The sequence below is a fragment of the Neodiprion fabricii genome, chromosome 3 (genome assembly GCF_021155785.1).
Source record: "Neodiprion fabricii isolate iyNeoFabr1 chromosome 3, iyNeoFabr1.1, whole genome shotgun sequence".
Classification (NCBI taxonomy): Eukaryota; Metazoa; Arthropoda; class Insecta; order Hymenoptera; family Diprionidae; genus Neodiprion; species Neodiprion fabricii.
In genome coordinates, this window is record NC_060241.1 from 29,736,140 (window position 1) to 29,751,138 (window position 14,999).

General features: G+C 38.9%; 1 protein-coding gene across 9 annotated transcripts in view; it reads right to left on the bottom strand.

Annotated features, from left to right (window-relative positions):
* Positions 1 to 14,999, bottom strand: part of LOC124177330 (autophagy-related protein 16-1) — a 237,098-nt gene that overhangs the window by 215,972 nt on the left and 6,127 nt on the right. For 6 of the 9 annotated variants that reach the window (XM_046559623.1, XM_046559622.1, XM_046559620.1 and 3 more), the window contains exons 6-10: positions 14,778 to 14,831; positions 13,326 to 13,464; positions 7,261 to 7,350; positions 5,251 to 5,356; positions 1,641 to 1,783 (exon numbers count right to left, since the gene is read on the bottom strand). In XM_046559623.1, the coding sequence (XP_046415579.1) occupies positions 1,641 to 1,783; positions 5,251 to 5,356; positions 7,261 to 7,350; positions 13,326 to 13,464; positions 14,778 to 14,831 (532 nt within the window). The remainder of the gene's footprint in view (positions 1 to 1,640; positions 1,784 to 5,250; positions 5,357 to 7,260; positions 7,351 to 13,325; positions 13,465 to 14,777; positions 14,832 to 14,999) is intronic. The other 3 variants (XM_046559624.1, XM_046559625.1, XM_046559626.1) reach the window with 3 other exon arrangements.

The following is a 14,999-nucleotide window of genomic DNA, read 5'->3' on the forward strand; positions in this document are numbered from 1 at the left end:
CGCCAAGTACTATTGTTTAACATAAAGAATATTTTTAAAATAGAATGATAATCGCCAATGTTTATAACAACGAAGAAAGAGGAGCTGTGATATTTTACCCAAGTACGAAAACGGCGTGAAAACGGGAGTTATTCGATTTCGTAACGATTACCAAAGAACGGTAAAAAAAAAAAAGCAGAGACGTCATAGGTATGTATATATCGGAAGAGGATCCAGACAGACTCATCGAGTACAAGAATTATGTTTAAAGGTCCAAGTTATATCTCTTTAGAGCTATCCATCCGTCTGTCTAGCTGCCGTTTCGAGAGTTGAGAGGGTAGCGAAACGATGGGTTTCTGTAGGGGGATTGAGTGCAGGATAGAGGATGAAAACAGGGACGGAAGGAAGAATAGGACGAGAGGAATAGGAAGAAAAGACCCGCCCCGAAATGTAGCGAAAAAATAATAGTTCCAGGCGGCGCCTGTAAGGCGGAGGTTCGGTGACTGTATTTTTCAGCCCGGAACGTCATTAGTTTTACGATAGAGCAGTAAATGTAGATGGGCTTTATAATAGACGGGAAGGTGACGATAAATTTCATATTCTATTGCAAATACATTCCCCTGCCAAGTGTCTCCCACTCCCCCTACCCTTCATCCCGCGACATTTTCCACCCTTATTTTTCCATCTCACCTCCAAACTCTGCACCGCACCGAAAACGGGGGGAAGGTGGAAGGGCAGGGGCAGGGGTGGAGGAGGCACCCCTCGTCATCTCGTCTCCCATAATTTAATGGATGTTCGCGAGTCATTCGCGTCCCAATGCAAAATCCACTCAGCCAATCAGATTTCGCGCAAGGGAGGAGAGAAAAAAAATGTTCAAGAAAAAGGAAAAAGAAAAAAAAAAAAAAAAAAGAACACGGAAAGGAAAAGGAAAATCCAAAGAGACGATCTTTCCATCCAGACCAACGGGGTGCTTCAATCTTCCGCGACGTAGTCTGTGAGCCAATAAATTTTCTCGCTATTTTCACGCGTTAATCCGTTTTCTCAACGTAGGCAATCTTCCAAAAATCTTATTTGCACCGCCGTAACTACCTATACACGGTGGCCTGCCTCCGATATACCTATACATATATATCGTTGTATATATAAAAATACACGTATATACATAGCTTATAAGAATTTTCTTCTTTCAAGATTTTAAGTTTGCCAGCCGTTACAGGGTACGCAACGCAAGCGGGAAGGCATGCCTGCAGATCCGGGTCTCTTCAAATTGTTGCGAAGATACCACGTTTCCCACTAATCCGATTTACAATTCCGTGCGCAAAATTTACAACAACTTGTGGATAATAATATCATAAATACAAACGCTCAGCGGAGAACGAAGTAGAAGCTGTGGTTCGGTCTGCATTTGTATCGTACCTACATACGTATGTATACCTATAGTTTCCACAAAGAATAATGCGCTTTCTGGCCGAGCTTGCAGCGGCGAACCGCGAGAAGAGACGAACGGTAACAACGCCCTTGAGTAAGTAGAAAAAATCAGTAACTGAACGCGTCAGATTTGCAGCAAGTTCGATTCCTCGACTTTGAATCAGCACGGTTTTCACCACGAGAAGAATTCAATAAGTATTACTCAAAAATGCAACAAAATATCAAGCACTCACCCTCAGTCGAAGATCGCTGACCGTCCAAACGCGGCTGGCGAAATCGTTGGATGCACCCAAAATCAGACTTCCGGTTGAGTCAAAGTCCACCGACATGACGCCCGCGTTGCTGCCAACCAGCATACCTTTACTGTCGTACGAGCCTGAAAATAATTCAAGTTTTCACTGGGTGCGCGGTATAAAAAGTCGCTTCGTTGCTTCTTGTGTAAATAACGTATTTAAACACCGATGGAATCTACTTGTGTAATTGAAATGACAGTTTTTAACGTTTGGACAGGACTCAAGCTGGTGCGATATTGATTTACATCGCTCTTTAACGGCGTCGCGACGTTTATACTGATCGTGAGATAGGTGCGATTGGAATTCGATGAATTGCTGGCAGGTCTCGAGTGCCTCGAGTATTGATGTAGATATACGACGAACTAGATTAGACGTATGCGTATATTTCTGCAATTCATGAATTCAGAGTAATATGGAACGATTTAATTATTTCAATACTGCAGAATTATAATTTCTAATTGCGAAACTTTATTATAAGCATAATATAACCGGCAAGCGAGCAGAAACTGCAGAGATTGTTTTCTGCAGAGTTCAGAAAGCGATTAGTAAAGGATTTTCGTCAAACTTCGAGTGATTAAATTGCGCCGGTGAGCAGTAATAGAATTTAGTACCATTCAACGGCAAATTCAGTCTGCAATCGGTCATGAAATTTCGTTAAACCGCGCAGATTAAAAATGCAAATCTTTACAATCGGATATATATAGTATAATTACAAAAATTACAAATCGAATTCGTTTGCGCAAAGAAACTAAGCTTTCTCCAATTCGTGCAGATGATAACTGAATCATCGACAGTCAACGAAGTAAACAATTTACGACCAAACTTTGGCAGTGCCTGTAATCTTTTGTTACAAGATAACACGAAAGTTTCATTGAATATTAACCCTGGCATCTCAGAAAACTACAAGTGAAAGCCTAAGCTTGCGTTTCTCGAGAGAAATCATTTTTTCAACCGAACATATCTAAGAAGTCTTCGACTGTATTGATTTTGTCAACGCATAGATAGATTTCTCGACCAATTGACCATCGCAAAAGTAAAGATGATGAAAATACGACCATTTTAACAAGAATTATTGATAGACGTCCCACAGAACCGGGTGTGGCATGAATGGGTTAATTTTATAACGCCGATGGTCCATCTCTCTCATTTTCTTCCGATCTTTCTTCCAATACTGTTAGAAGCTGCTGCTAACCTTAGCTATGTCTAACACCTACATTGAATGCGGGGGATGTTGTACTTCTAAAGTATCATAATGTTGACGTCGCATTTTTGGCACCAGAGACTACATGAACGCAAGTATCATATCTGTTCTTTGCATTGGAAACTGAAGTTGTTTCGCACCGTGGAATACGGAGAATATCTTCTTCTCATAGTTACAGCATTGCGTAGGTGTAACGTAAAAATATATTAGCGGGAAAATAATATAAAAATAACATCTAAAAATGAGCAATAAATGCCGTGCGGAGCTCGGGTATTAAGGCGAACGAAGAATGATCGTAATGAGTTTATTTAAAAATGTTTCAAAAGTTGAGCACATAAAATTCTTGGATATAGACACGCGGATCGAGGCGATCTAATTTCGAATATTATTGCTATGACGTACGGTGTCGCAGATAGAGTTTTGAAGCGAGACTCTAGAGCCTCGTAATTGTTGAGAACGTCGACTGAGTTTCTCGCTAGAAGTTTATATTATACACTGTTTACGAGAATTCTGGAATAACATAAAACTCTTCACCCTTTTGAAGCGTAGTTTCCTGTCTCATTGAACGACGACGGGAATAAAATGTAGGTCGAGAAGAGAATGGAAATAAGAGAGACAGAGAAAGAGAGAGCGAGAGAGAAACTAGGATGAAAAAATAGTGGGGATCATCTTTTCGAATACAAAGAATAATAAATATAATATTTTTCGGTAGGTGGAGATTTTTATTGCCCGTGCATTATAGTTGCTAGGTTACTCTTAACGTCAATGTTATCTGCCTGAAATTCGCATTTTGCACGTCGTGCGACTGTTAAAAATTTCTGTACGGAAATTCCTATACACTATATTCGGAAGTTTTATTCAGATACGAACAGTGAATTCACCATGCATTTACTGTTTATTCAATTTACAATGATAATAAATTTACTACACAATTTGTTAAATTGAAATAACTTTTTTCTGTTTTTCCTATAAATTTGAGTAAAATCAAAAATTTTCATTCTAAATTTTAAGACAAATGCATAGTAATTTAGGTCGCTGCGCTGAATTTGTAAATTTTCAACCTGATTTCGCAAATTGACAACTCTTTTCTACAGTAAATGCGTAGTAAATTCATAATCATTGTTAACAGTGTGTTAAAATACGCAAAATAAGTATGCTCGATACCGCGACTCTTTAGAATCTCCCGAGTACTTATAGTGAAAGAGGAGCATATATTCCTCAAGTAGTTTACCTACAGTTCCTCGGCTATTGTCTGAGGTGAGCCGTTCAATTTGGTCGGCAAACAGTTTCCCCGACTTAATCTTACCAGTCGAAATGGCTAACGAGTCCAGGGCTCAGCTCTCGACTTGAAGAACAATTACGCACCCGCGCGTGTAAGTCTGTACACACCTGTATACATATGTATATGGGGCATTCCACGTCAAATTAGCAGCCCATATACCTCACCCTCTTCGATTTTAATAATTTTTCAGTATAATGTTTATACCGACCTAAAAAGGTCTCGAATTTTTTTCAAATTTTTGTAGCCACCGGTGAAATATGAAGAAAATCGAAAATAAATTCCGAAAACGCCATTATTAACAATCTAAAAAAATTCAGACAGATTCTATGATTTGAAATTTTTTTTCTCAAGTTTTTAGTGTTTCCATACGAGAATTGAAATATTATTGTTCTTTTTTCGACTCTCCGATCTAAATAGATCACGGAATCATGAAAATAATATAATTCTGCAATCTATTCAGATCGAGACATATAAAAAATAAAACAAAAACGATTCCGATATGAAAAACCTAAAAGCTTGCAAAAAAGAAAAGAGTAAATATTCTGACCCCATTATCGTGCGGTGCTCAAAAATTACATTTTAAATAATAGAATCAGTGTTAATTTTTCAAGATTTTTCAAAACCACATTTTCGTAATTGGTGTTGCGATTTTGTATAAATTTCACCAGTGGCCAAAGAATATCTGAAAAAAAATCCCGAGAATCTTTTGCGTCGGTAAGAACACCATACTAAAAAATAATCAGAACCGAAGCGGGTGAGGTAGATGGGCTGCTAATTTGACGTACTGTATATTTTACGTACGTATAAACACCGTGACAGCGATGAAATAGGCGCAGACGGGTGAAACGAAGGATTGCGTCGTTAACCGGGGGATCGTTTTGATCATTCAGCGGTTATCGCCCGCAACCTCGTTATTATACAAATTCCACTAACTCATGCAGTTTAAGCTGCGCCGTTCGCCGATTCGGCTCTATAATCTATCGGCGAAGAATTATGCTCCCCGTTTCCGCCCCCAATCCGCATGCAGTTCGTCGACCATTCGATATAATTGACGGTTTATTACTCACCCTTCGATACGTCCCAGAGTTTGACTTTCCGGTCGGCACCTCCGGTCGCCACAATTCGGTCGACGGGTGACCATTTCACCGCGTTCACTTCGCCGTCGTGAGCATCCTGCAACAATACACCAGGATTATACAGGTCCGTAAGGAGAACAGACGCTGCGCAATGTGTTAAACATGGTTATCTGTTCGATTTTCGTTACGGGATCTTGTTACGCGCGGCACACTAGTCGGCCTCGATATCACCCCGAGCGCGAAAAAATTTAACTATCCTTCGCAAAGTGCTTGCGGGATTTCAATAAGAACTTTGCCTGACTCGCTTCATATACTCAACGGCAATTAACGTTTTGCTCATCGAGCCCGTTTATGTGGACGAGTAAATGGTTAAACGGGAGATAAGAATTTAACATTATTAAGAAAGAAGAGAAAATAATTGCTCGCGAGTTATGTTAGTAATTAAATTCGCGAGTTAACTGAGCACATGCTCAGTATTTTACTATATGTCTCATCACTCGTGGTAATCACCCTCTCGCCTTATAGGGAAATATTACTTTTGCTTGCAGGGTTTCGGTAAAAACTTTGCCTGACTTGCCTCATACTCAATAGCAATCAACGTTCTGCAGATTGAGCCGTTTGTGTAGATGTGTAAATGGTTGAATAGAAGCAAAGAGTTTTAGATCATTGACTACTGAGACGAAAAAAATTTCTTGCGAGTTATACGAGTAACTAAATTCTCGAGTTGACTCAATTTTGTACGGACACATTGCTTTTCTACAGCTGTTTCTTTTACTTTTTCATCATCTAGAAGCTGTGGCTACATTCCTTCGAAAATGTGCCTTTCTAACACGAACGCTAAGGTTTCAATCAATTTAAAATTGGGAAGCGGTATTATAAAGTTTCCTATGTTTAGATTAACTTTTACATGCAATAAAGCAGAGGGCTTCAAGGAACTAAATTTTTAATAAATCACGAATAATCGTTAAGAAAATTTAGTGATGGCATGTAGAGATAGTTAGGTTAGAAAAAAAAATTACTTCTGCTGAATCAAACTACGTTTCGTCAAAGAAATACAAAAGTTTCAATAATTCGAGTAAACATTCGCGTTTAGCGGATAAACTTTCTAATGAGTTCGTGAATAACTAATATTTGGTTGCTTTTATAACACTTCATGTTTCTGGGTTCATGTACGAACTAAATCTCGAAGACACAATCTTTATAAAGTACCTGCAAGTTGTACAACAGACGGAAACTTTGGGAGAAAATCTTTCCCAGCCTTTCTCTGTAAATTTTTTTTTTTATGTTTTTTGGTTATAAATTTATATTGGTTCATAGCGTAGTATATTTACCATCAATACAGAGATATTGTGACCGTCGAATATTTGTCGTATCGGTCAACACAACGAATGTTTCAAAAGCGTACATTTAATCCCAGGCGTGCTATGCTATTAAATATTTAATGACGTGATGGATCACCGATAGTTTAAAGATAGATATGAACAAGGAGATATATCCCTCTCCGCACATATTGGATTCCAGTCATATTCCCAGCAGTCGTTCTCAGTTTTTGTCTCGCCGGAATTAATTATTTCTATTATATATAAAGTCTCGTGATTCGAATAAAGCTCGGAATACGGTGAGTATTTCACTTTCGCTTGAGAGCAAGTGTCACTAATGAGCTCTAGGAGGGGTAGAAATGTAATTGAGAAGAAAATTGTCGTCCGACAAAATGAATTCCCATCTTGATTTCTTGATGCGCATTTATTTCAAAGTAATTACTTCCACTTTATCGTTACAGCCATTCTCATTAATTTCCGTTTAAAATACGTAAGCTCAACGCGCAGAGCAAGGTGACAATTTTCTTCCTCTGTAGCGTAAATTTCCAACAAACGTAATTCGTAACGAATGAATATCAAAAAAAAAAAAAAATCGGGCATGCAGTACAATGACCAAATCCTCGGATAATCCAAGTAAACTTTTTACTGCAAACGATAATCATATATTTATCAAAAAATATACCTGGATCAAAATATCCCTTTGGTAGCGATTCGTCAGACGCGTATTGTGTTTCCTATTCGGCATATTTGACACAGCTTTGAAGGCGTAGGTCTAGCAAAAGAAAAAAAAAAAAAAAAAAATGCAATGAAAAGAAAAAAATTTCGTCGAGACGATTTCAGTGCCGTCGGTTGTACCGGATATCACACGGTTGTTTGGCTCGTGAATTAAGTCAATTGGCGAGCAAACGTTGCGAGTGGTTGCTTCCGTTCTTTCCTTCAATCTCGTCGAGGGGTAAGAATATTTATTCAAACCCAGGTATCCGAACAGGCGTGGCAATTGCGGTCTGCAACTGTCAGATTCTTCCGCGTTCGATCGTGAAACCGCAACGTCAACCGCAATTCACAAGTATACAACAACACCGGCACTCGAAAAAAAAAATAATCTCCGTTTATTCGACCGTTTTAAAGAACACCGAACCGAACGGGTGTCCACGTAACTGAGGAACGAATTAAGGAGGGAAGGAAAGAGGGAAGACACCACGTGGTAACTGACACGTGAAATGAACGGCGCTTTTCGAAAATATTGTATAATACCGTAAATATTGTTCACAGAGATGAGCCGGGGAAAAAAAATCACACAATCAATTTCCGCACGGTTGATTCGTGGGCAAGATTACACCGTACACTCCGCTCTGCGGGTGGCGCCGCTTGTGAGTAAAGTAACGCATTCGAGAGGTTCTATTTACAGAAAATTCACGAAAACTACGATTAAATATAGTCCACCGATCGCATGCCAGAATCCTCGGATTTTAAAAGGCTCGCTAGCTGCAGACTGCAGTCGCTGCAGAAACTTGAGATACCGCAAACAAGTGAAATATGTACTGTACATGACGAGGATGTTGCCCCAACAATACGTGGGATAATACAAAAATTTATAATTACTTTTCACGTGTACCTGTATCGAATATCATTCGAATACTTGAGTTCTTCGTCACTTTAGTATCTTCCGGCGATGATTGAAAAATGAACAAACTAAACCAGAATCGTGATATTTCATACCTCGCGCGGTGCGTGAAAAATAAACGAAATCCTAATTTCGACGAGCTACATAAAAACATCGAAGGAAAATAAAGAAAGGGTGAAACGCCGGAGCCGTGCAGAAACGAATCGCGAGCTTGTACAGCTCTCTCAATTTTGAGAAATCTCGTTAGTCCTGGTAATGGTTATACGGATAGAAAACAGCGGCGAAAACACACTTTCAGAGGTCGGATCGATATAGCTGTAAAAAGGCTAAACGGTGGATTCCGTCAAGATTTGTTACGAGATGATGCAATTTTTTGGCTCGGGAGAAACGAGCTCTTCGTACCCGCCCGAGCTTCACGATGGTAGACGTATACTTACTCCACGTATCTCAAGGGGTATTTTCCAAAGGTATAACAGACCTGCGTGTGGGAGTCTACTAGACATCTACGTACACTAAGGTGCATACTTATGCGAATGCGTGTATAGACATAGATACTCGCATACAAACGCGCAAGACGTACACTTTCGATCCGAAAGCTTTCAAACTCGGTCCTCATCGACACGGACCACACATCTATTCAATCTCATCGCATGCGGTACTTGCGTTCGTACAAAGAACTTCGTGCTATGCAATTGGATTATTTTACTTTTGAAAACTGGCAAAGTTTCACCAGCATCGGCTAAACAGCTTTACTCCAATTTCAAATTTCACAGCATATACGGATAGAAAAAAGAAGAACCCGCACTCGACGAATAACTTCATTCCTAACCCGTGACGCTGTGTGCCGATATACGTACAATGTACGCAGAAACTGAAACACCGCGCAGGTTATAAAATTTGAGAAATGACTTGATTCAAGCGAAATTTCGATCGTCCTGGATATTCGAGATCGTTAGTTCGATATACTTGACATATGAGCGTTGCCGAAAATTCATACAATTTTCAAGACGGTACAAGCGAGACAGAGGATTGACGAATAGACAGCCGCCCACATGATGAAGATTCTGCGGGTACGAAAAAGTTTGAATAATGGCCGCGCGTAGCCAGGCCAACATCGTGCGTGTATGGTTGAATGAATGTTATTATGTTTTTCAGCGTAATGGTTACAGGTTTCGTTCAATTCGTTTGAAACCGGTATTCAGCCTGACATGATAGAAATAAATTGAATATTGTATCTAGTAAAATTTCTTCACCGGCGCGTCGCGTAAATTTTGACAAAGAAAAACAACAGTCTTTACTTGGACGGCGATACATTGTATTTCAGCTGGTTTTATATTTAAACAAAATTTATGTATCCACGGGGGAACGGTTCCTAGAATAAGTGGGTACAGTTGTTTTTTCCACTATCTATACCACGTTATTTTTGCGTTTCGCACAGAAACGAGGAAGCAAGTTACGTTGAGAGCCATAGAGGAGATGCACGATAAAACTCCATTGAAAAGCGCGGTCTACTTTTGGGGAGAATGGCTTTGTCAATTGGTGACGAGTTGAAAGAAAACATCGATATCACGGGGGGATCGCGTGGAAGGATGGGGCGAACTCTCTTTCTCTCTCCGCATGAAAACAAGTTGAAAATCTTGAATATATATGAACTTTTCGCGTTCGTGAAAAATTCACTCGGTATAAAAACTTTCGTTCCAAACGTTTCGTTTCGTCGACCGATTTTTCGACGAGGAATCGCCCCATTGCTTCTCTTCGAGTTTTGGATGGGCGGCCAATTTACAATATATTTAACAATAAGCTAGAAGAGGCGAATCCCGATGTAACAAGGTTCCAACTAACTCATGCGGAGGGGAATGAAAGACGTTGCGCAATATTGACGTAAACTAAGATGGCTTATCTGTCCGGTTTAATTTTTCCCTTTTATTCCTACGAAATTAATCGCGGCTCCAATCTCATTTCCTTTCTTTGTTCCCGACGAAGCGAGCTCATTATTTATTACCAGCGTCACGTTCAATCGGTCGGCTCTGCACGTGGCGTAAAATGGACAAACAAGATTAATTAAAATGAAACGTACAACTCCGAAGTCATCTAAAGAAAACGACGTGGGCAGCTTGAACCTCTATTCTATCTTTATCTACTTCGGGCTATACATCGCGCTCCGGCGCTAATGAATTGAGTTTTAGCGGAACTGTTCCCTCCAACTTCGCAGTAAAAATTCCACGTGGCTTTTACTGTGAATCCACGTCCTTTTTCTTCGACAGGCAGATAAAAGTCGACCATTTTTATTCTACCCGCAAGTTCAGATTCTTATATCCAGTATCCGGCAACAAAGGTGTACAATTCGTTTCACGGCTGATTGTGTAACATTCTCGTTACAGAACCAATTATTACATCTTTCAGCAGAGAGACAAACCATTCGCAAATACACGAGTATACTTTGTGATTTTCTCATCGACGGTACATCACGTCTACCTACAATGGGGTTCTGATAGAATCAGTTACAATTCGAACAGACTTCGAAGCCAAAATCATTGTTCGTTTCACCTTTGCTTCAAGCTTACGTCAATGAATTCGAACGGTTCAAGAATCAATGCGTGAATTCGACAATAACTATGGAGCCATTCAAAAATTAGTTAACGCTAAAACAGGGGAAGACCGTTCAGAGAAACGTTATCAAATGATACTCTATAGCAGTAGGCATTCCAGGCAAGCGTTAGCTAACATAGGAAATTCGAAATGCGTTCTCAAAGCCAACATGCCGCCAGTTTGACAACAATAAAAAAATGCCTTTAAAAAAAGGTGTTAGTAATGCGTGAATTGTCGAATAATAATATCTTAGCAAATGTAATGTTTATTGCATGCATTTGAGAAGAAAGAAAATACATAATAGATTTAATACTCAATGAACAACAGATTCACGTTTTACTGAACATGTATTAATAATTAATAATAACTAATATTTAATAAAGTAGGAATAAATCGATCAGGATGTGACTATAAATGGCATTTCTGCCATTCTCAGGTATGGAATCGATTTACCGATAAGCTTTTCAAACAGCGTTAGCTAACGTTAAAAAACAGTAGTGGGCAAACCAAGCAAAAATGGTGGGATGCAAAAATTTGCAGAAAATGCTTTAGGACTTGAATAGCTCTCGTTTCGAGTCGTCTCGTTTACTCAAATCAACAACCGTCGAGAAAAGACGCAGCCTGCGATGAGAGAAGGATAAGAGGTGAATTTTTCCGCAAGGAAAACACTGTATTGCAAAAAAAGACACAGGTGTCCTAATAGGTGCACGAGACGTTCGATATTTCTCATTTCGATTTTAGACGGCAGAGGGGCGTATACAGGTACGTTGTATATAATAGAAGATATAAAAAGGATCGTGAGAGAAATACGCGAGGTCGTTGCCGGTGCCTCGCTGAAAGGACCACTTCGCGCGGTTCTTTATTTGAAATATGAGACTTTGGCCGAGGCGAGTTGACCGGTCCTTTTGTAACGTCACGCGTTGTAGGCCATCGCAATGGGGGATGCCGTGCCAACTCTTATACGAGGGTCGGACATTTGTTGGGTACGATTCGACGGTTGTTTCACGGCAAGTCCCTGCACCGAAATGAACGAATTTCCGTCCGACGTTCAAACTTGACTATTCATCAAAAACTGCGTACGGCATATCCTCCTACGTGCGAATCCAACCGAGCCAGTCGCGCAGCTCGCCCTCTCCTTCCTGCACTCTCATTTTCGCGAACGAGGGAATGCGGATTGATAAGATTGGACCGGCGTTACGTCGTTTCCACTTTTCGCCAGAGCGGTTGACTATTGTTGAAATTTTACGATCATTTCTCACTCCGCTATAGAGCTAGGATTAGAGAACTTAGTCAGGTACGTAAGAAGTGAGGCATGATTTGCGACAGTAACGATTGTCGAATCATATTGCTGCGCATTCCGTTTTTTTGAGCGTTTCCAGGAATGAAATAATCGATGTTTTATCGGTGAAACTGCCTCGGAAACTGCTGTAATCCTGTATGCGCTTCTCGACTCACGAAATTTTTCACCGATAAAACTAATGACAGATAAATATAGTCTACTGTATCAAAACTGCAGCTGATAATACGTACGTCATATATTTACAGTGGGATACGGTAGAAACTAAACACCGAAATGTAATCTCGAAACTGATTTCACCATTTTGAATCTCTTCTATTTTTCAGTTATTGCGTTACACGGTTATCGAAAAACTGGTACAGTTATATTCTGTGATTAATCTATTCTCTGAAAACAATATATCGAAGATGAAATCGAATCGAAGGAGTTACGAAAAGAAAACAAAGAACAACCGAATGAAACATTGTATTTCTAGCTCTGATCTTGATATATTATACGAATTAATCGGTGAAAGTAGGCCAAAAAGAAAATGTTAAAACAACCCAAAGAAAACGTATACAAATTCTGAATTCCGAAGTTGTAACCAGCCTTTGAAAACAAACTCAGCGTCTATTAAATACTTATTCTCGACAAGTGCAAAAGTATCCGCGTGCAAACGAGGATGGAAGCGATCATTTTAAGTATTTGATAAAACGTGAGTATGCCATAAAATGTGACAGTTTGGGTAGAAATACGACACTCTTGGAACCAACTAAGTATCCACCATTTTCATTGGCGCATAACCCGTGTAACTTTTAGATTAATAATTCAGTTGCTACAGTAAAAGTACGTAAAGAAAGCGAGAAAGAGAGGGAAAGAGAGAGCATACATACAAGAAATGTGTACAGCATTATGATAGTCATTTACGATTTTTAAGTAAGTAAGATTCCGTAAGTCGAATTATACAAGAATCGAAGCACGTGAAAGTTGTAAAAAAAAAGTCTAACAAAACTTGAAAACAAACTCTCAATGTCGACCTAGTTTTGATATGATATATAATCTTTTGTACGATTAGATATGTGATATACATGCAACGTGAGTGTTATTCAACAAAAACACTCTTCGCACCAGATGACTCAATTATTTGAACTTGATTAATAGTCGAGCAGTTTTGCAAGAAAAATTATTCAAACATGCAGTTAAGCGATGCCGTAGCCTCGATACTGTCGAGAAATGTGAAATACGAGTATAAACTTACAAATTTGGAAGAAACTTTGGTGGGTAACGACGGCGAAAATCCAGCGGGACATTCCTTCAAACTTGTTCGATCTGGACTGATTCCACGAGTATCTCGTGCTGCGTCTTCTAATTCCTTCTGCATTTTAGCTTGCCGTTTCCTGAAAAATACAAAACCTTTATCAATATCGTTGAACCTCACATTGATCGAGCATCTTAATATAACGTAAAATATGTAAATAATTAGGTATTGTTTCTGTTAAGAGCAGAGAATAAGAGTGTCGACATGCCAGTAGTCAAATTTTTGGACAAGCTTTCAGTTGAGAAAATTGAAACAGGTAACGACGAATACCTGGATATATGTTCAGGTCAAGTGAAGGATTTGAAAGTAGTGTTCTCACAGATTTGAGCCAATAGGCAGTTCCGCCTTACATGCCTTAATAATTTGCCAAAACTAAAATGGTAACATATGTCTAACTTTTGTTGTGCTCATGCTGATTTAATGACATGCTATTAGAGACCCTAGACTTATCGACGAATATTTCATTGTGGATATGTCGGAAGGAATATTTTTCTTCGAAAGAGGAATAATAACAGAAACTTTTGTAAGGTTTGGGTGTTGTTAAAACCAATTTTACTACATGTGTAGTTTGGTCGAATGATACGATGTTGGTAGAGGGATCGTATTTTAGTAGCACTCATCAGCAACAAAACCAATGTGAATCCATGATAATAGCGCATTCTTAATTGCTGTTAAACAGGATAGTCAATCGAATGTTTGAGAGTAGGTACGTTAGATACATGGGCAATGTATTCGCTCACTTAAACATAAAGTGGCGTTTACAACTGGCAATACGAGATTTATACTTATGAATCAGTTGAATGATCCCGGTTTAAAAATGAGAAATTTCAATTTTTCAGAAGAGTGATATAAATTACGTACTCGTGTGAAATGCGAGTATCGTAAGAGAAAACAAACAGTAGAGTGAAATAGCAATGATAAACCCATGGAATGATGAATACTATAAACAATGATGATATTTTTATAACCATTTATTGTCATCTCCAATCCAAGAGAGATATGGGTATATGTATAGCATCCATGCAACATTGACTATGTTTCTACACAAGTTTTTGTGATAGGTACATTCAGGTAGCACTGAATAAATAAATAGCAATTGGCATCATCGACGTTGGATGTAAAACAGCCTAATATTTTAACCGAATGAACTCCAAATAAAGAAAGGCGACGATGATTTTTTGTAATTTTTCTATAAAACTACAGCTGCATTCAAATTACATTCATTTATAAAGAGTAGACGCGAAACAGTTATTTTTTAGCAAAGCAGGTGTCACCATAAAATGACTGAATTAAAATATTAATAAAAGAAACGAAAAAAACCCAACAACTGAAACGATATGAGGAAAGCAGAAATATGATCATTGTCTTCTTCTTTTGATATTGTAAACTTACCCAAATTTTGATAGTGTATGCATCAAAAAGGTTGTCGGGCTGGTAAAAGCCTCACTGAAAAAAAATGTCAACTAGCGTGAAGTGGCTGGTGTAGCAAGCCCTATTACTCCTATACCTACGAGATGCATCAGTGAACGTGAACTTTCGTACAAAAAATCCAGTCACTCAACCATGCGATGTACAAAATCAATTACAGGTATCCTCATTTCAACAAGTATATTC